The following is a 21105-nucleotide window of genomic DNA, read 5'->3' on the forward strand; positions in this document are numbered from 1 at the left end:
CATAATAGAAGCCCGTTGTGAGTGTGAGCAGAACAAATACTGAATTATTTCACAGCTACTCTCTTAAAGCCTCCTGTAAACTGTGGAATACATCCAATATTTTAAACATAAACACGCATAGCTAAGAGAGGAGGAAAAAAAGACCCTTGAATCCCATGAGTCAAAAATAAACTGCCTCCACTAATCCCAGGTCCTAGCACATCCCTGGATACAGTACAGCAGGGAAGGCGGGGCAGGCGAGATTCAAAGAAGTACGCTTTCCAAGTGCCAGGCTCAATTAAAGCTGAAGACCGTCCACTATATAATACTAAGCTGCTAAAAATAAAATTGCACTATAACAGTATCACAATGATATTTTATACAATCTAATGACAAAGGAATTTTTTTTTTTTTTTTTTTTTTGCTCCTTACCTAAGGTTTACAAGGCTGATTGAGAGCTGGTGCTATTGGTATAACGTATCCTAAAGTGAAAGACTAAGACCAAGCATGTAAAGACTGCTTTATTGGTGGCAGTTAGTACAAGTCAATAAATACTGATCCCCAAAGAAGAACTCAGTTATTGTCAGATTACTGGTCCACAGATCGCTGAGAGGATAAACTGAAGTCAGTCCTGCTTCTTGGGGAATGAAGCCATAGCCAGCTCATATATGGCATATGCTGTTCCTAAAAAAGGAGAAATAGAGTAAGAACTTGTAAGAAATCCTGAGATTTAAATGTATACACCTAACATTCCAGCTAAAAAATTGTAATATAAAGGCAAGGTTGGCATTAAGACTACTTTTATGGGAACATAAAAAGTATTCTGATAGGTGCTGGCAAAATTTTAAATACAAATAAAATACATTTAATTTAGTTTTAATATTAGTTAACTTCTACAGAACGTGTTAGATGCAGCAAAATAACGTATCTGTCAACTCAATAACTGGTAAAACATTTTTAAAGATTAAGAATCTACAACCTAAGATTGCCTGAAAAATGCTAAAAATGATTCAAAAGCCCAAAAAAGAGGTCAAAAATGTGCATGCCTTCTCTGAAGTATATTATCAATGTAAAACCAAGGAAGAGTGACACATAATTTTAAAATAAATTTAAAGTAGGAACTTCTAATAACTGGAAATTTATTTTTAAAACTAATTACCAAAATGTCTAAAGAACAGTCACATTGGCCAAAAATAATTTAGGACTTTATCTTAAGGAAGCCCAAATGTCACAACCAGGTTGTTGTCCATAAACGCACTTCCCTGTACTCAAGTGAGCCAAAGAAGGCGCCCTGGTGTAAGCGGGGGGACTCTGTGACTGGGACTCAAATCTCAGCTCTTCCACAAAGAAGCAACATTATCTTGGGTAAATGACATAATTCATTCATCTTTAACGTGAGGATACATTACAGACGTAATACGAGAGTTACAGAAATCCATGTATGTGGCATTCCTATCAATAGGATGAGCGTCTGGTAATCACTCAAACATTGTTTTCCTTTCTCCCCCAGCGGGCAATCACCCCAGTTCCTAGCTGCTGCCCCCAGCACCCCAATCTGTGATAGCCCACTGCTAACACTGAGTAACGGGCCTGCCCAAACCACAGGGAAATATCAAAGCACTTTACACACAAAGTAAGCACTGTGCTGTACAAGGTTTCGTTTCTGTCTCAAACATGTATGTACAGAGTTTAGATAAGAAATGTGCTTTTATTATGCATCACAGTCATAATGTTTAAGAGACCCTGTTATAGGAGATGGGGCAGAGCGCTATCTTTGGCTCCTCCCAAGGCCAGCAGGGCCACCGGTGGCCCACTCCAAAAGCCACTTCTCTCATGAGATAATTATCAAACTTTATTGGTTTTTTTAAAAAAACATTAAAATGTTCTTCTACAATATGTATCCAACACCTTCTTGAGTTGTTCATTATACGTGAGGCAGTAAGACCTCAGATTCTGGGAACAGACTGCCTGTGTTAAAATACTGGCACGGTGAAAGCAATGATGTTGTTAGTTACCCCTGCTATGACTTTACACTAAAGCAAGCATTCCAAACGTCTTACCACCAACTGTGAGAACCATGGTGGCTCTATACAGGAGGGCATCAGCCATCCCACCCTTTAGATGCACTGGAATTCCATTATCCTCCTAGGTTAAAAAAAAAGAGGAATAATTAATACGTGTGACATTTGTTTCCAGCTAAGTTAAAAAAATTAATCCATTCATATAAAATGAAGTGGCTCCTTAACCTCCTGGAATTGAAGTCTGTTAAATATCAAAATTTAAAAGGACTATAATTTTCCTGATTCTTTCTCTACAGCTACTTTTAAAATAAGAACTCCTAAAAATTGACATTCTTTCTTTTAAAGTTAATTTGAGATCCAAAAGAGATCCTTTTAAAGGAACATATATAAACATTAAGGTTGTGAAAATATAGTTACTGAGTTCATCAACTTTATTAAAAAAGCAATAATTATTCCACTTTAAATTTAGTCATACGGAAGTTTTTTACCCCTTAAAAAAAAGGGAGAGGGGTTTTGGTTTACAACCATAAGTTATATCTTTAACTCCTAATCCAGTACCTGGCATATAGTAGATATTTAATATATCTGTTAAATTAAGTATTTTATTTTTATGTAGTATATATGGTACAACGTTTTTTTTTACCACTTAAAATTTTACTTATGAAAAATCAGAGATCACAATAAAACAAAACATCACTGATAGCCTAACTACTTACAGAGTTAAACTGCTCTGTCCCATTAAGTCTTTCCTCATTAGAAAACCACTATTAACACCAAGTACACATCCTTAATTTTTTAATGCTTATATTGTCATATCTTCTAATCCATACACATACTTGTTTAATACACAAAATGAGATTGTGTTATACAGTGGTCTATCACACACTATTTTTCACTCAATAATATCTTAAAAACCATTGTTAGTCCATTTAAACCTATTTTGTTCCTTTTAATGGCTACACAGAATTCCACTATGCCACCCCCCAAAAAATCATAATTCAATTAGTCAGTCCTCTGTTAATGGGTATTTAGGTTGTTAGGGTTTGGGGTATTAAAATCCTGTAATGAATAATAGCCTATTTCCTATTTTTAAATACTTATGCCACTATTCTGCAGAAAGACTCTTAAAGTGGGAGTCCTAGATGACAGGGCATGTGGTTTGCTTCTAACGATACTTTCAAATATTCTCTAAAATTTCTGTACCAATCATACTACTACCTAGCATACATCAAAGCACTATATAGGAATGCATGTATCTCCCACACCTGGCTAACATAACCTATTTTAAATCTTTCTAAAATTCAGACAAACAGGGAAAAAGAGAGCAGCTTGTCACTTTAATTTGCATTTCTTATTTATTTGTAGGAGTTCTTTGTATATTAAGGACATTAACTTTTTGCTAACAGTAAAAATGTTGCTAATTTTAAAAATTTGCTCTCAAATTGTCAATTGTGTTTTGTAACCATAAATACATTTACAATTTTCATGTCATCAAATCTTGCAACTTTTCTCCTTTATAGCTTCTACACTTTGTAAAGACTTCCTTAGGATGACCCCAAAGATTAACGTGACTGTGGTAAACATTCATAGATAGATTAAATGTCTCACTGTACACTTTAAAAAAAGTCAGGTGCAACCTAAATGTATACAATTTTTACTTGTCAATCATTCCTCAATAAAACTGGAAAAATTTTTCCTGTATTTTAATATTTTTTGAGGGAGAAGTATTTATATCTGTAATTAATCTTTTAATATGCAATATAGAAGGGATGTAACTTTAATCTCTTCAAAATAGCCAATTTTTCCAATACTAATTTATTATATCCTTTCTCCACTGACAGGAAATAGTACATTTAACATATATCAAGTTTCTACACATATTTGTCCTGTTTCTAGGCCCTTTCTACAGTCTATTTGTCAATTCCAGTACAATTACCCCAAAGAGTGCTAACCTAATATGACACTCCCAAAAGAAAGTGCCTTTGGCCTATACCCTTTCCCCCTCTTTTCTTTTGCTTTCCCAAAGGCCTGCTGGTTATAGCAAATGCTCAGTTAGCTATCAATAGACAGCTTCTCATTATTCTCTTGCTAATACAACAGGATTGCTAAGGATCAGACATCTTCAGATTTACTCCCTATCTCCAACTTTTGGTACTCTTAACTATAACAAGTAACAATCTCCCATAAAATATTTCAGTACCTGAAACAGCTTTTGTTTCTCTGAAACTTTATTTTCAAACTGCCTGCGGGAAGCAGTACTTATGGTCCTCCGAGCAATTTGGCGAAGAGCCTGAAATAAAAAATCCATATATATTAAGCAGACTTAAGGCCTAAAGAAACCTTCAAAATTCAACCATTTCCAATCTTTAATATTATAGAAAAGGGAAGTTGAGAGTTAAAACATATCTAATTTGTCAATAACAAAGTCATAGATAAGCACTGAGGTTTTCTTATTTGTTGCCCTGCCACTGTTTCTTTATATTACATTCTGAAGTCCCCAAAGACCACATTTAAGAAGCAATTCATGCAAATTATGAGGGGGGAAAAAATTCATGATCTTTACCTGAATTTAAGCAGTAGCATTATATAAGGGAAATATATTGGTATGTAGATACTACAAAAATAAAGACAGGTTACAAAATACACTAAGCTCAGAATTTTCTTTTATTTAATACTCTACCATATTATTAAAAATCTATTATTTGATATCAAAATAAACAGGCATGATTTCTAGTTAAGTGCTTCCCTCATTACATTTTTTCTAAAAATCAATAGTAGGGTATAAATCTTTAAACAAAGAAACTTGCATTACATATTCAGTTGAATTAAATCAACAAATGTGCATTCCATTGTCAAATGACATTGCGAAGATAAGTAAAAAACTCATTGTAAAATTACCAAAGAAAACGACCACTGTTACATTTTCCTTCTTTTCAAAATTTTGGGAAAATATTTCACATGCTCTCAAAGTCGGTGGCGGGGTAAAGGACACTGCAGAACCGCCTGACGGAAACAACACACCATTCGGCCATGAATGCTCCTAAAGTCCCAGCCAAAATTGAATGACTTGTTTTTTAAACTGCCTTCTGACGCTCACAAAGCTCAGAACCACTGAAATTTAAACCTTTCAGTGTCTGATGCTTCCGGGTATCAGAAACTTCCCACCTGGGCCCACAAGGTCAGGAATGAGAACTAAGAACCCACGCTTGTCTAACGCACAATCCTCTGGTCACCTCGCCAGCTTCGCCGTTCCCTACATCTTCCCAGCACAGCTTGGGGCCAGAGGGATGCATGGAAGGGAAAATAAGGTCAAGCAAAAAGGACATGGACCAAGGTGACTTCAGAAGCCGCCGCCTCCCTTCCTCCTTCCCTCCCAGGAGAGGCCCTTTTAGCCTCCCCTCCCAGGCCTCCCTCCCCACATCATAAATGCCAAGAGAAAAGATCCTCACCAGCAGATTCCGCAGCATCTTGCCTCAGCCGCTTCTCACCAACCGTGACAACTGACTACCAGGAACGAAAATCCACACGACGGAACCGGAACTACTTTCTGGCTTTGCGCAAGTGTCTGGGAACAGAACTATTTCCGGGCAGAGGAGGGACTTGCCCTCCTAACCATAGAGAGAGAGAGAAAGAGAAGCGAGAATGGCCGGGCCGTCGTGGCCGCTCTAGGCGGCGGGCCGTCTCTATGCCTCGGTCTCGTTCTGCAGCCGCCGATGGCGTGCCGGCGGCCCCGGGAGCGGAGGCTGGGGAGAAGCGAACTGCTTTTGCGACCTGCGAGGCGGGGACTGTGGCGTTGCGTACTCTTCTAACTAGCTTAGATAAAGGCTACAATTAATGTGAGACCAGACCAGCATAGAAGATCAGCGTGTATAATTTGAACGAGAAAGGCGTACAGCTCTCAGCAACCCTTGAGCCATTGTTTAGAACACTGGTTTGGCCGAACTCTGTGAAGCTGGATGAAGTACGGAACAAAAAGCAGAGCTCCTCTTACACGGATACAGTCAGTTTTTCCCACCGAGGAAACTGTGGTGAGGACGTTCTTGTTCCTTGTGCTGAGAGGATGCTGCATAGAGCCGCGTCGGCATACCGGCTTTTGTCTTCTTGTACCTTTCAATGCTGCAGAACTCCTCCTGCACGCAGGTCTTCCCCAGTGGCCGAAATCGTGGATGCTGTTCGCTCGTTTCTCAGGCTGGGAAAACGCTGAAAAGAGGGGACATTTTTAATTGGGGGACCAGAAATTGGATGGCAGATCTGGACTCTTGGGTCTTGCTGTCTCAGTCTAGCAGGGCACTCTCCATGACTGGAGTGGCATAGCTATTACAGTACAGATACCAGCCGTGTTTACATAATGCCACATTCCAAGCGTCTATGACAAGTGCCCAACTTCAACCCGGTGTAAATATAAAACTGTCTACCCTATACAATAAATATCTTCCACCTTTTTACGAACTCATAATTATTCCAAAGAGAAAGCTGATGGTTCATGGGTTCAGCATAGGTGAAACGTGTGGATAAAAATCAGTAATACTGAAATTGTTATTACTACTAATCTATAAAGATTAGATGCCACCACCTTACCTGTTCCCAGTTTTCTTTTCCTCATCAATTATAAATACTCAATTTATAAATTTATATATTTATGAATTATAGATACCCAATTCATCTCTTCCCTAGATTGGGACTGAAAGGACCTGTTTTATTTGCCACTCTGTATTACTCACTGTAAGCAAATGCTTGAGGACAATTACTAGGTGCCAATGCTGGGGCATAGAGTTGTTGTTTTAAGGGGCTTCTCTATAATCTGAATTGTTAAACTTGTGTATGCTCTTATGTTTTCTCCATTTAGCCAACTAGGTTGTAAACTTTTTAAGAAGAGAGATTATGTGAATTTCTTGCTATTCCACTTAGGACTACTTAAAGGGGGTAATCTACTAACCAACAGATGAATTAATAATAGTGGGTGACAGATCTAGGACCCTTATGGCTCTATCCCAAAAGACCAGATTCACATAAAATAGATTCTCAAGTAGATGCAGATCCCTATATGCATGTGATTAGTTTCCCCCTCTTTTCTAAATCATTCCATGAGCCTATAAACATATTCCCAAACTAAACAAACCACCTTTGATCTGTTACCATACCATTTCCCTTCTCCTTCAAAACAAAACAGATTTCTTTATACTTGTCTTCCCTTCCACTCCTCCTAATCTTAAAACTGTCAGTTTTGATTTTCATCTTTTGCATCTATCAGCAACATTTAACACAGCTGATCATTCCCTCACAATAAATTTTCAATTTTTAATTTGGAAATAAGCCGTATATGCAATACAGTATAACGTGTGTATAGTTCGAAACATGGTCTTAATGAGACTTCCATACGCTGCTCCTTTGGTGGTTCTATTTCAGCAGCTGCTATTAGCTTCTTTTCTTGGATCCTTATCCTCTCAGTTTCTATATTTCAGACTACAGCTTCTTTCCTACATTTATCCCTTTTGTGATTTCATCCAACGTGATGAAATATCCCTGGTGCGTGGACAGCTCTCCAATCTGATCTTTCTTTTGCATTCATTCCAGACATTCCTACTTAGATGTCTAATGGGCATCTGAAACTTAACGACCAAAACTGAATTCTACTTTCCAAGCCTTCTCTGAAATTTTATCTCAAGACCCAAACTTTGGCTGTTTTCTATCATACCCTGGAATTGATCCATTACAAAATTCTGTTGGCTGTACCTTCCAAATATAATCTGATTCTGACCACTTCTCATTATCTGCATTGCTATTACCACTCCAGGCCCAGCCATCATCTCTTTCTTGCATTACTGCTAAAGCCTTTTCAACTGGTTTCCCTGCTTCTACTCTGCCGCTACCTTCCATGCGGCGATATGATCCCTTTAAGGACTTAAGTTAGATAATGACTCTGCTTCAAACTTTATTTTGTTCAATGATGTATCCCCAGCATCTAGAATAGTAATTGGCATGTAGAAAATGCTACGTAAATACTAGTAAACTGACTAGTATGCTGCACAAAAGAGTGAACTCATTTCACCGAGTATAAAAATTCACAAAATCTTTAATACTTGCAATTCTCTCAAACATCTTTCAGTCCCAGGGTTCCTCACTCATCATCTCCTTGCTCTGTACATGTGACCATCCTGACAGGAAAACATGGCTGAAATTTGCCTGGATGTCTATCCAACTTTACTTCAGCTTCCCTGGTGCACTTGAAATTTGTTACCTGATTTGTAAATTCATCCTCTGAAGCAGAATAGTTATTTTCAAAATAGGTTCCTTTCTCAAACATCAGTTTCTTTGTCATATTAGAAAATTACTGGAAATGGCTCTTCTGTTGAAAAATATTTCTTTCAGGGGGCTCTTGACATCATAACAGAATTGGCAATATGCTGTTTAGCTATGTGGGAAATCTGGGGTAGGTAATGGTAAATTTGACCCCTGCTGTAAGATGGACATCAGATGTGAAAGTACTAAGTGAAAAGATATTTATTTCACTGTTACTGATACCAAGTTACCAAATCACAATCTTTCTTTTTCTTTAAAAAACAAACAGGATGATAACCCTTACTTTGATCCTGCCTACAGCATCTGTAAATAAAAAGCAGAGGAAAGCCAGGATAGTTTTGTGTGATTGCGATGTATTTTAGTTTTGGGACTATCCTTAATCCACTTAACAGTTTAAAAAAAAATGTAATAGGAACAGCTTCATGTGAAGTTTAATGTATAAAACTACTAGTTAAAGACAGTATTTCAACATAATTGCTTATTTTCTTTGATTATTATATAGTTAGGAATCAGGAAACATTTGGTGGTCTCAACTGCTGTATTCTTTTATTATTAATTTATCTAATTACAAGCCTCAGTCTTTTCACATTAAAGTTGGGGATTGGGGCTGATCTTCATCTCTGGATCTGAAATCCTTATGTGGGAAAAATACTTTCATAAAACAGCAATTGTTGAACTATAATGTACTGGCTAGCTTCTATGAATGCAACACTTTGCAGTATGCTCAGGGGATAACTTTAAATCCCTGACCTCCTGAAGCATATAATTTAATACAAAAATAATACACATGTAATAGTAAATTATGATGCAGACAAAAATGAGTCTCTGGTAATCAGTAGAGCAGAAGTTGCTACAGGAAACTCAAGGAAGGATCTGATCATTAGGAGAGTTTTGAAAAGACTGAATTTAGAGCAAATGAAGATTAAAAGGCATTCCAAACCTAGGGCAAGAACACAATTAATAACTTAGATTTAGAACCAAGCATGATCTACTGCAGGAAGTGTAAAACAGGCCTAGATGGAGTGAAAAGAGAAAAAATATTGCTGTAGTTAAGAACCTGGAAGTCAGACAGATCCTGGATCTGTCACTTGACAGTGATATGAAGCAAATTTCACTATTTATACCTGTTTATCTGTAAAATGGAGGTACTAGTATCCATCTTCAAGTAGCTGTGAAGATTAAATGATACAATTCAATACATGTAAGCCATTACTATAAGAGGAAAAGTTGGGTAAGGAGAGATGGGTCAAGAAGTATCCAAGCAGAAGGTATAGCATATGCAGAGGCAAAGAAGAGAAGGTGATCTGGGGAACTGCGTGCAAATAGTCTGGTTTGGCAGAAGGACAAAGGGAGGTGTGAGGCAACAGAGGAAGACAGGAGTGAGGTTTTAATGGTGAACTTAAATTTTCTCCTGAAGGTTCCTTAGGGCCATTTAAAGGCTTAAACAGTAGATGGTCAAGGGCCAGAACTCAATTTCAAGATCATTTCTGGTAGTGGCGAAAGGTTGGACTGGATATAAATTACCAGGGACTGAGTCTATTAGAAGGCTCTTATAGTAATCCAAAGGGAAAAGAAAACCTCAAGTCAGCAGCATTAAGGCGGTGCAGGTGAAGGGATGGAGATAAGGAGATGGGTTCCTGAGCCAACAGTGAGGAAGTATCTCCACCAATCAACACAAGGTCGTGATTTACTGGATTGGGAAGTTGGAGAGGAGAGCGAGATTTCTGGCTTAACTTCTAAGACAGAGGACTATAAGAGAAACTCCGGATCAGTATGAAATGAGTCCATCTGATTTGACAAAAAGAAGTGGGACTTGTTCATCGAGTGACATTTTTCTATAATTTGTGCTAAATGCGTATCATCTGTCACTTTCCTTATTCCTCAAGACAAAAATCTGTCAAGTGGGTATTAAAATCCCCATGTTATCGACAAGGAAATAGTAAAGTAAATGGCTTAGGAAATTAAGTAATCTGAAGAATAATCTGAAGATACAGTTTATATTAGGTAAAAGCCAGGTCAGTGGGAATCTAAAAACCATATTTCTACTGCATCTTTTAGACAGAGATGACACTGAAAAGACTATAGTGCAACAGTGGGGTGACAGCTGTGCTGAAGATGACATTAAAATACGAACTCCTCTTTTACAAGCTTTGTTGTGAAAAAAGGAAGACAACACACCCCAGGGATTATTTTAGACCACTGATTCAACTGCAATTTGACATATAATTGTCAAGCTATTTTTTTCCCTGCATTTCTTGTCCTTGAAAGAAAGTAGCAATGCCAGTCTCTGCAGAGAAAGTGAAGTAGGGTGAATTCGATCTTCTTCCACATCACCCTGCAGGAAGAGCTTGTGACATACAGACAAGCTCCCATGAATATCACTTCAAGGACATAGTAAGTTTATCTTTTGAGATTTAAAAGAAAAAATGTAACAAAATCATCAAAAGTTGCTTCAAGGTGGCTCTGGTTTAAGATAGTGAATTGGCCCCAAGAATTTGTCTCTGTTCCCTTTTACTCCAGTAAAATGGAAGAAAAGGAATTGAAAGGGTATGAGGTATTGTTAGACACACCACCTTTGATGAATCACGAAGGCATTATGCTCGGTAAAATAAAACAGCTCCAAAAGGTTACATGTGGTATGACGACTGCATTTATGACATTTCAGAAGACAAAACTCTGGGGATGAAAAAGAGATCAGTGGCTGCCTGGGATGATGGATGGATGGAAAGAAGGGTGGCTACAAAGGTATACAGTAGAAGGAAGGTTTGGGGGCTTTGGTGCTGCTCTGTATCCTATGATGGTTATCTATGCTTGGGTTGAAATTCACAGAACCGTACCCTACAAGAAGACAACTAAAGTTTACTGTATGATAGTCTAAAAGACATTTTTTTAAAAGACAGCCCAAAAGGATGGAGAGTAAAGAGGAGACAGAAAGAGGAAAAAGCAATTTGAGATTTCTGGAAAACAGAAAGCAAATGGGATAGGGCTGAGCAGGAGAGAGGAAGCTGCAATCTGAAGGGGGGATGGATACCAACGAGAAGCATATTGATTGGTTCCAAAATCCCTGGGAAGCTCAGATATGAAGGTAAAAGTTATAGTAAAGGGTGAAGCCAAGGTATGGGCCTGAAAATGACTGGTTGAAAATTGTTTACAGCAGAAGAGTCAGACCCCAGAGATCTCTGTGCTACCCCTCAGCCAAACACAATCTCTCACCTCCATCACTGTCTCCCACAGGTGAAAACAAGAGAATTTTTATCTGGAAAAAGCAACAGGAGACAACTAGGCGTAAGGCACATGCAAAGGGCCGCGTCTAGGGAAATAGGTGTCAAGTGGAGAACAGAAGCTGTGGCGGAAGAAAAGGCAGAAGCAAGAGTTCAAAGCAGGGTGAGCCAGACCCTCGTTCAGCCCCTTCCTTTTGCAGAAGTCTAGAGAATTCTTGCCCAGAGAGACTGAACAGTTCCACAGAAAAGGCCTCCAGCCAAAGGATGGGCTCCCTGACAATCACTCCCTAATGCAGTGTTTCTCAAAATTCAGTCTACCTAGAGTTGCTGACCTGCCAACTGTTTATGACTTGTCTAAGCATTTTGTCACGAGCAGGAACAAATAATTCACGGAGTGGCATTTTCGTGTAGCACTGTGGGTGAAGCCTATCCCTTTCAAGCACTGCCCACAAGCAAATAGCTTGCAGGGAGTCTTCAGTGTCCATTCACGTATAGAGCCCTGAGACTAGGCAGAGAAACAAAGAAAGTCACCTCCATGAAAAACTGCAAACAGCAGCAACATAACTTGGTGCTGAGAGTAGGAAAGAAAAGTGAAAACATATACGCATCCATATATATCCTCAGAAAAATAAGGTATTTTATCTGCGAGTTAAGATTAGCTTGTTTTGGAAACAACAGAAAGGAAGTCTTAAAAATTAAATATTTATAATATATTAAGTATATTTTAAAAATATTAATAAATTAAAGTGAAAACATATACGCATTCATATATATCCTCAGAAAAATAAGATATTTTATCTGTGAGTTAAGATTAGCTTGTTTTGGAAACAACAGAAAGGAAGTGTCTTAAGAATTAAGTATTTTAAATACAATATATATATTGTATTTATACAATAAAAAATACTTTTTTTAATATTAAAAATTCAATAGAAAAATAATGTTGGAAGATCAAAATGAAGAAATCTAGAAAGAAGAGACAAAACACCTGGAGAAAAAGAGAAGAAACTTAAGAATCAGTCTAGGAGGTCCAATATCTGATTAGGATAGGATCGGATTTCTCAAAAGCAACAACGAAAGTTAGAATTCTGAGAGAAGTTTGAAGCAATGCCTTCAAAATGCTAAGGGGAAATTATTTTAACTGAAAATTGTACATGTAGTCAACTATCAGTGAAATGTGAAAGTGGAAATGGAAACTTCAGACATGCAAGGACTCAGAGAATTTGCCTCTTCTATACCGCTTCTTAGGACGCTTCACGAGTCTTAGGAACCTAGTGCTCCAGTAAACCAGAGAGTAAACGTGCAGCGTTGGTGGTATAGTGGTGGGCATAGCTGCCTTCCAGAGAGTGAACTAGGCAACAGCAGATCCAACACAGGCTGACGAAAAGAAGGCCTGGGGTAATGGCTGTGCAGTCGGCCAAGAAAGAACCAGGAGAGATCGGGAGAGAATGGCAAATGCAGAAGGGACCCTTCCAGTGAAAACAGGGAATCAGATCATCCAATAATCGGGGCCCCAAAACTCTTCAAGACTAGTGATGAGATGATGGTGGACCTGAGAGAGAAGCTAGAAAAATTTTAAGACAGGCTTCCAGAACGTTATGTAAATTTTAAAAATGAGGTGATTAATTCCAGAAAAAATAAAATGATAAAAGTATAATCATGGGCTCTGCTTTGCTTTACTTTATAGGACTTTTATGGTCATAATTAGACATTAGCTAATGTGTTTATTAAGTATTAATGGCATAACTATATAATCAGAGAAGGGGAGGTACGTGTTAGTGAAATCATCAGGTAATATTATCAAGATGACAATAGTGTCTAAAGCGGTTCAATCAAGCAATAGCAGAATAGGCATATTATTTACATACACTAAGACAGATACCAAAACAAACAATTTTTGAAGTCAAAGTAATTGTCTCCAGAAGGTAAAGAAATCTGAGACAGGGACTGCTGCTTTTTATCATGAGGACTTTCGATTTTTTTTTTAACGTGTACACATTACTGTGTTGAATTTTAGATATAAAAAAGCAAATAAGGTCAAGATGGTCTGATGTGATTTTAGACATGATATTTATTTTGAAACTTCAAATGACATTAGGGGAAATATGACTTTTATGTTTACTGAATGGGTCATGGGCCAAGAAAAAAGCTCTAATACACTTTACTAGATTATCAAACTTCTACAACAAACATTCATGCACCAAATTCTTGTTGAAACAGCACTTCCTTACTCCCTCCACCCTCCCATCAAAATAACCACGTTCACAAAGAACAAAACTTGGCGGCTTAACCAACAAAGGATCATACAATAATTCTAAGGCGGTGTTCCCTTGAAGTGGGTGAGCAGGCTGAGCAGCGTCACTAACCCTGCCTCTCAGCGGCTCCTCTTCCCCAGCCTGGCTTTTCACCTCCTATGTGCCCCGCCCACTTCATCAGTTTCATCCTCCCTGTCTCTCTACCAGTTATTCATTTTCTGTTTACCAGAAATTCCCCTTGATCTATAGCAAATTCAGCCTGTCTACCTGTAACTGAGGGGACCATCTGACCACTTCCTGGTAAGAACAAATATTTCTCAGTGACACAGATAAATCTTGCAGTTAATGCTGTCAGAGTGATTAATATTTACAGAAAATGGTAATCTAATCTAGGCATGGAAATGTTAAAATTTGGACTCAGTGACCCTCGACTAAAATTTAGTACTAAATACCAAATGTCAGCAACAACACTGGGGCACTGTTATTTCAGCAAGACACTTGAATATAGCAAAATTAATTTTGTTCACTTTTATTAATACAGAACATACTAACAGAAAGTTATCTTTTAATATAATCAAGGTTACAAATAAACTGTTACTAACCAATAAACAATATTCATTTGACTCTCCTCTTGGCTGAAAAATTCTCCACTTGGTAGTACAGTTACTTTTACCTATTTATTTTTTAGCTGCTTTACAATTTCAAAGACATTTCTTAACTTTTACTTATTAAATCATTCCTTCAATTGGTAACTTCATATATCAAAATATTTCCTGCAAGTTAATGCATTTTTCAAACTTCCTACTTAACCTAGTTGTCTTAAGATGCAATATGCTCCTTTGAAAGTTGAGTATGACATCAGTGTTTCCAAAGATGAGCATAATGCCCATAAGAAACGTTTTTCCTTCCCCTCCGTCACAGTGGCCGTATGAATGTTCCATCTTCTTCATACTTAGCAACATTCAGAATCAAGTTCGAATGGCAAGAGACAAGGAAGAACTTAGGCCATCAAGGTACTTGTAAAACAGACAAAACTCCAAACACATTTTAAGCTTCCGTCTTCACCACAGATGAGAAAGTGTTGGAAGGGCTCTTCAACTTTGCTTTAGCGGCACCTTTGGTCCCCCAGTTAGAAAAAGAGATGCAGCTTGGCAGTCCTCCTTAAACAGCACAACTCAATCTGCAAAGACTAGCAGAAGCCCCTCGCCCCAGTGATGTATCCCAGAAAATAAACTGCCATGTGCAAGAGGGTCAATTATCAGAATAAATAAATATTCTGAAGGACTGACAAAACAAAGAAAAGTTTTACACAAATACCCTGTGCACTCAGAAATTTCAGGATAATCATACAGTAAGTACCTCATGCAAGTAATATTCTACCTGTTAAAAGTCATTATGAACTACAAGTTCTTCTAACTGAATTTCATGTTATACAAAACTTAAGAAGTGTGGCACATTTCTACTATTAACCATTACATAATTTTTTGTTTTTCAAAAAAAAAATTAATCAAAATTGATAATTATACAGACCTTTTGATTTAAAATATAACCAAAGGAAACAATTACAGACTCTGAATTCAAACAGGCATTCTTCTATACAAACATGAGTTCTTTTAGTTTAAAAAAAACCAAACCATTTCAATGCAATTAAGCCACCTCTGATTAAGATATACATTTCATGCATGTGAAAAAATTAGTTCACATTCAAGAATAAGTTCCATAGCAAACAAATTACAGCATTTATTCAATAAGGAATATTAAAATAATTCCAGTTAATAGAAAATAAAATAGCTTCAACCATATATATTATAATTTATCATGTACAGACTCCAAAATCTCCAGAATTTAATTAGGAAATGTAAATATCATCTTAGAAAAACCAACCAAAACAATTGGTGCCGTAATGAAAGAGAATGTGCATACGTATTCATATTTGACCTATATGTAAAAACTGAATGAAATACAGAGAGAATGAAGGTTACCGTTTTCCAAAATTTCTGCAATATAATGTTAGTATTTAAGTCAAAACACTTACCTGCAAAATAAAAAGTTTGAGGTATTTCCAATGCTGAAGCAAATTTCTGAATGTTAAATACCTGGGGTATCAAGAAACAGTCTCCTCTGAACATTTACATCTGGTTTACAGTTGAAGCAGATGAAGGTCTGCCAAGAAGTTTTCCCATCTCACCTATTCTTTCATCCCTTATGAAGTGGAAGCTTCACGGGAAATGATCGTATGTAAAAACTCAAGGGAGCTGGGTTTCCTGACTGCAACACCTTAACCCACTGGAAAGAGAAATTTTAAATCCTACCTGAGACCCACCTAACCTCTTCAGACATGAGCATTAATTCCTATGCTGGACAAGTAAGCATGGCCTCTGAAATCAAAGCTAAGCTAACTTGATACAGAACTGTACTGGATAAGCTGAATAAATGAACCACCTCAACAAAGATGGTACTTTAAGCCTTTACACACGACATATGAAAATGATCAAGTGTTTTATTTAGATTTGGTCTTTCTTCATCTTTTTGTAACTCTGAATCCTGAACAGTTAGCAAGTCATTATACTCATACATCTTGTCACTCCTTTCTTCACACAATAGGCACACATATACAGTATCACATGACAATATAATATTATCAACACAGCATAAACATTTAAGCAGCAGACGCATTTCACGTGGAAGAGGCTCTATGCATCATCTCGCCGGTCCCAACAAAAAGCACACATCAGGATGCCATGTCAGCAGTTACAGTGTTGATATGATCAACTGAGCTAATCTGTTTTATACCCGTCATATATTTTCATAAGTCATCAGTAAGGAAGAAGCAAAGGACAAAGACTGCTTTTTAAAAAAAGTTATGTGCCAACTTCAAAAATGACATACTAACCAGACATCAGCATTTGAAAGCTAGGTTGACTATGACTGGCCTTGATGCACATGCAGTAAATCTGTTTTCAGAATATAAAATTAAATGGTAATGTCAGCAGTATTACTACTGTTTCTGTATTTATGATTAATTACTAGCAGTACGACTCCCAGAAGGAACGAGATGGATCCAATAGCGATGTAGGCAATCCCCAAAAATGGATTTTTTCCTCCCATCCATGAAATAGTGCTCAAGATCATCCGTTTTCGTCCGTCAAATGAATGTACGGGGTAATCTGAAGAGGGTATAGGAAGACTTTCCAGGTCGAGTTACTTGATTTTTAAACTACAACTTAAAAAGTTGACATTTAATTGTCTGTAATTCATTGGTATAATTCTATCATCCACAGGCACCTTACTCACACATTCTGACTCACAAAAAATTATCCTGAAGGATCAATTTTGCAAATTAAATGTTTGCAGTAAAGATCAATAAAGTTTACAGGCAAAAACAACTACATTTCAGGGTTATATTATTTCTCAGGTACTTTTGCAATCATCACACAGGAGGGGCTAAGGCCACAAAGAAATGTAATGTGAAAAAAATCTTTCAGGTGATTAGCAGTGAAACTCTTTGAGGAGGAAAAGCTTGACAGACCAGGAGGAAAGGGAAGGACGAAGGGACTGCAGGTCTCTGTGAGCCCAAACAACAAGTGTGGCAGAGGGTAGTTGCGAGAGCAGGGAGGACTCAGCACAAGGTCAACCGCAGTTCCACACTGCTGACCTGGAGCAGTGATTAAACTCATGGTGTGACACAGAGAGAAGCCGGCTAAAACAGAGTGGAACTGAAGGGTGGCTCATTAATGAGATTTAAGAAATGGGACACTGACACATTGGATGAGCTATCCACACGGACCAGTTCTAGGATTTTGGCAAAAGTTAGGGCAGAGGAGCAGACAGAATTAAATACCTAAGCAAAAGGTTTACGACTTTTTCAAAAGCATCTTTTGAATCAAGTGTTAATTGTTTCTCTAGCTTCTGTAGCTCTCCAGCCCTGCAGATGGGCCTATGACTCTAATGACAGGTTCAACTCTACTAGTCTCTTAAATCAATCTTAAGCTGAGGCAGGAATGATTTTAAGTGTTCTAACTAACCCATACTCTAAGGGGTGTGGTATCAAATCATCCACGCCAGTCTCTATATCCCAAACCTAAAAAATGGGCTTCTGCCTTAATTCTAATACCTAGTTCCCACTTTACCCCAATTTTGATAATTAACCCTTGCTGTTTGCAGGCCTAAGTCCTGTTTTATTGATCTTCAAAATAGTCTGCATTCCTCCTGACAGTTCTCTTGGTGCAAATCATCTGTCAACTAAGAATCTCTGAGCGCTCCAAAGGCTTCCCCTGACTGCGCTCCAGGCCACAGGCTGCCCTCTACTTTGGCTAATGCCTCAGGGTAATGCTCTTTCTACCAGCACCTGAGCTGGGTCTGTCCAAAATGGCTTCTATGTGAGCCTAGTTTCAAAACCGTGGTCACTTTCAGTCTGTCACTATCTGGTCACAGTCATTTGGGTACTGAGATGCAAAATCAAAAACACTAAAGATCCAAATAGATCTTTATTTTGAAATTAGGTCTATTAATTTAAACATCTATTAATCCATTATAAAACTAAAACTACATACTCATAGCTAATTTGGGGTATGAAAAATCAAAAATGCAAAGATCATCAGCAAACATTTAAATGCTAATAATTGAGAAATTTTCATTCACGATTATACAAGCAAAGGGCTAGAGGTTAAAAGATGCAGGACTTTGTTTCGAATAAGTTAGTGCCCAATATTTTCAGCTTAGGAAAGACTTTGCATCCAGGCCAGTATGGACTGGTTCAACTACCTGAGTGAACCAGCAAGGGATGCATGCAGCCTACAGTGGTGGCTGATGGTAAAGCCAACAGACTTTGGAGTCAGCAGCTTGATTATGGACCCCAATTCTTCTATTACCTGTGTCACCTCAGGTAAGTTACTTAAATGCTCTATGCCTCTGCATTCCTGTTAACATGGAGATAATACCTGCCTCCACGATGCCTGAATTAAATAATACATGCAAATTACTTGGTATAATGTTGACATACAGTCAGGATGAAATAAATGACATTAATGAGCACTGTAAAGTATACCTAAATTATTAAGGTGGAACAATACAGCTAATGATGAAAGTGGTTTATTATTTGGTACTGTACACAGAGCGATAATTACAAACAATTATGTTGATGTGAACCAACAAACTCAACTGATTTTTAGTATCTTACATAGATACAGTAAAACAGTACCCATCAACGCATACTTGCTAAGGATTAGGTACACTCACTGGCCTTTGCATTAAGCTCAACTACAGTCTCTCTTGTAAAAATATCTAACTTATTACTAAATCTAGCATCTACATTTTAAACAATCTTACCAAATAATATGCTTGAACTCTACTACAAAATATATGAAAATTAAAGACATTTCTAGAAGAAAAAGTTAAGAGACTTTTTCATACACACACTCACACACACTCTTACAAAAACGCAGAAAGCAAAACTAAAACACAAAGTATCATGCCACATAATGGAGACACAGTTGGACTATGCTCCTTTCAAATCCTATGAAGCTGTGCACATGGCCGAAAAAGGATACTGTACGTGATATTCAAATAGTATCGTCCAGCTGGTAACGTTGGATGTAAATCATTTGTCCGCTCTATGAGACGATATAACTTACGAAAAGTAGGTAACGCTGCAGTACGCATCCAAACAATAAAATCCTCGTTTATGAACCCATTATTATCTTGGTCAGAATCCAGCATGTATACTGGTTTAACCCAGTTTACAGGCTTTGTTGTACCTTGGAAAGGAGAGGTGGGAGTGGGGAGACAAAATATTAAGTTCTATTAAGAGTTTCACTGAAAATTCACTCTAATAAAACAAAGGTATGCAATACACAATATGAATATTATTCCTATGCTCAAAGATATTATACTCTAAGGTAGTCTCAGAACCTAAACAGAAACCAATTCCTCATGTAACAACTGAACAAATAATTTCGAAGATTTGATGGATATCTCAATTGAGAGAACACGAGGAGGCTACTGAGCATATACCAAAAGGCAGATGACTAAGTGAAAAGATATAATGGTAAAAAATATTACACTGTGAAATAAAGGAGGCATAGAAGCAAAAATAAATTTGGGTTTATAATTATAAGTAATTTAAATAAATAAACGAATGAATGAATGAATAAATAAAAACTTGTTTAAAAGAAACTGTCATAATTTTAAAGGATTATGGCTGAAAGAATTTTCAGAAAATACCAGAGAAATTCAAGATTAAAAGCATACATTTCCTTTAGAATTTTAGTACATTAAAACACTACATATTTTACCTGACTTGGCATAAGGTTAAGGAAAGTTTTTAAAAAAGCATAAACTTTTTCAAGATTCTAAAGACAGAAAATTTTAGGTATTTGGTTAAAACACCAAGCCTATATTATGGTTTAGGGGATATTAGTAATATTTTACCTTTGAATCGTTCTTCTAGCGGAATGTCTCCTCCAGGGGGATTTCTGAATTTCACATTTTTATCTGTCCACCAAGCAATACCTTTCTTTTTCAAAATAATTGGCGTAGGATCAGATTCATTGCCAACCAAAAACAATTCTAGTGTATCTAAACACAAGAAAAAGGAGACTCTGCTAAGTATCTACTGAAAATCCATAGTACCTGCTTTTACTCTGTGAGAAATGAGGATCCGTATTTGCTCCCCAAAGTGAACAAAGTAGGCATATGATGTGCATTTGCTCTTATTCACATGTGAATTAACTATGGTAACTTTATAATCCTAGATGAACTTGTTTTCCCTCAGTACCATTCCTGGTCATTTCCCTACATGGTAGCTGATATGTGATAAGGTCAGATGTTTTAATATCAACTCAGAAAAAACAATTTGCAAGGTAAATCTGCCTCTCCTTTCCTTTAAAACAATGCATTCCTAAATAGCTTCTGACTTATCAATTTCTCTATCTGCAATGTCCAGTATAGTAATCGCTAGCTACATAGCTACAGAGACCTTGAAATCACGGCTGGTCCAAATGACTATGTTTTATAAGTACATAATATACACCAGACATCAAAAACTTAGTATAAAAAATTAGCATTTAAAATATTTCATTAATAACTTTTATATACTGAATATCACTTATATGCTGAAGTAACATTTGGGGTATACTGGGTTCAATAAAATACTATTAAAATTAATTTCACTTGTGTCTTTTTTTTTAATGTGACTACCAGAAAAATTAAAAGTAAATACATGCCTCACATTTATGGTACACATTATATTCATATCAGATAGTGCTGTTCTAAATGATCAACACAGGTCCTTTTTAATGGTAAAAATATTCAGAGTTGGTGGGAAAGGTAGCC

At 37.1% G+C, this 21105-nt stretch overlaps 2 protein-coding genes across 3 annotated transcripts in view; both read right to left on the minus strand.

Annotated features, from left to right (window-relative positions):
* Positions 1-482: 482 nt before the first annotated feature.
* On the minus strand, positions 483-5713 carry COX7A2 (cytochrome c oxidase subunit 7A2). The gene is made up of 4 exons (XM_006216120.4): positions 5450-5713; positions 4201-4290; positions 2040-2124; positions 483-663 (listed from the first exon to the last, which is right to left on the minus strand). The coding sequence occupies exons 1-4, from the start codon at positions 5465-5467 to the stop codon at positions 605-607; spliced, it is 252 nt and encodes an 83-aa protein (XP_006216182.1). The 5' UTR covers positions 5468-5713; the 3' UTR covers positions 483-604.
* A 142-nt stretch (positions 5714-5855) lies between these two features.
* TMEM30A (transmembrane protein 30A) overlaps positions 5856-21105 on the minus strand; it is a 42046-nt gene continuing 26796 nt past the window's right edge. The window contains exons 5-8 of one of the 2 annotated variants that reach the window (XR_012074786.1): positions 20203-20349; positions 19323-19529; positions 16667-16940; positions 5856-6200 (exon numbers count right to left, since the gene is read on the minus strand). Coding sequence is in view for 1 of the 2 variants with exons in the window: in XM_006216118.4 (XP_006216180.1) it covers positions 16747-16940; positions 19323-19529; positions 20203-20349 (548 nt within the window). In the remaining variant the exon portion in view is untranslated. Of the gene's footprint in view, positions 6201-14286; positions 16941-19322; positions 19530-20202; positions 20350-21105 lie in introns of those variants that run through there. The other variant, XM_006216118.4, reaches the window with a different exon arrangement.

The sequence above is a fragment of the Vicugna pacos genome, chromosome 8, assembly GCF_048564905.1.
Source record: "Vicugna pacos chromosome 8, VicPac4, whole genome shotgun sequence".
NCBI classification, from domain to species: Eukaryota; Metazoa; Chordata; class Mammalia; order Artiodactyla; family Camelidae; genus Vicugna; species Vicugna pacos.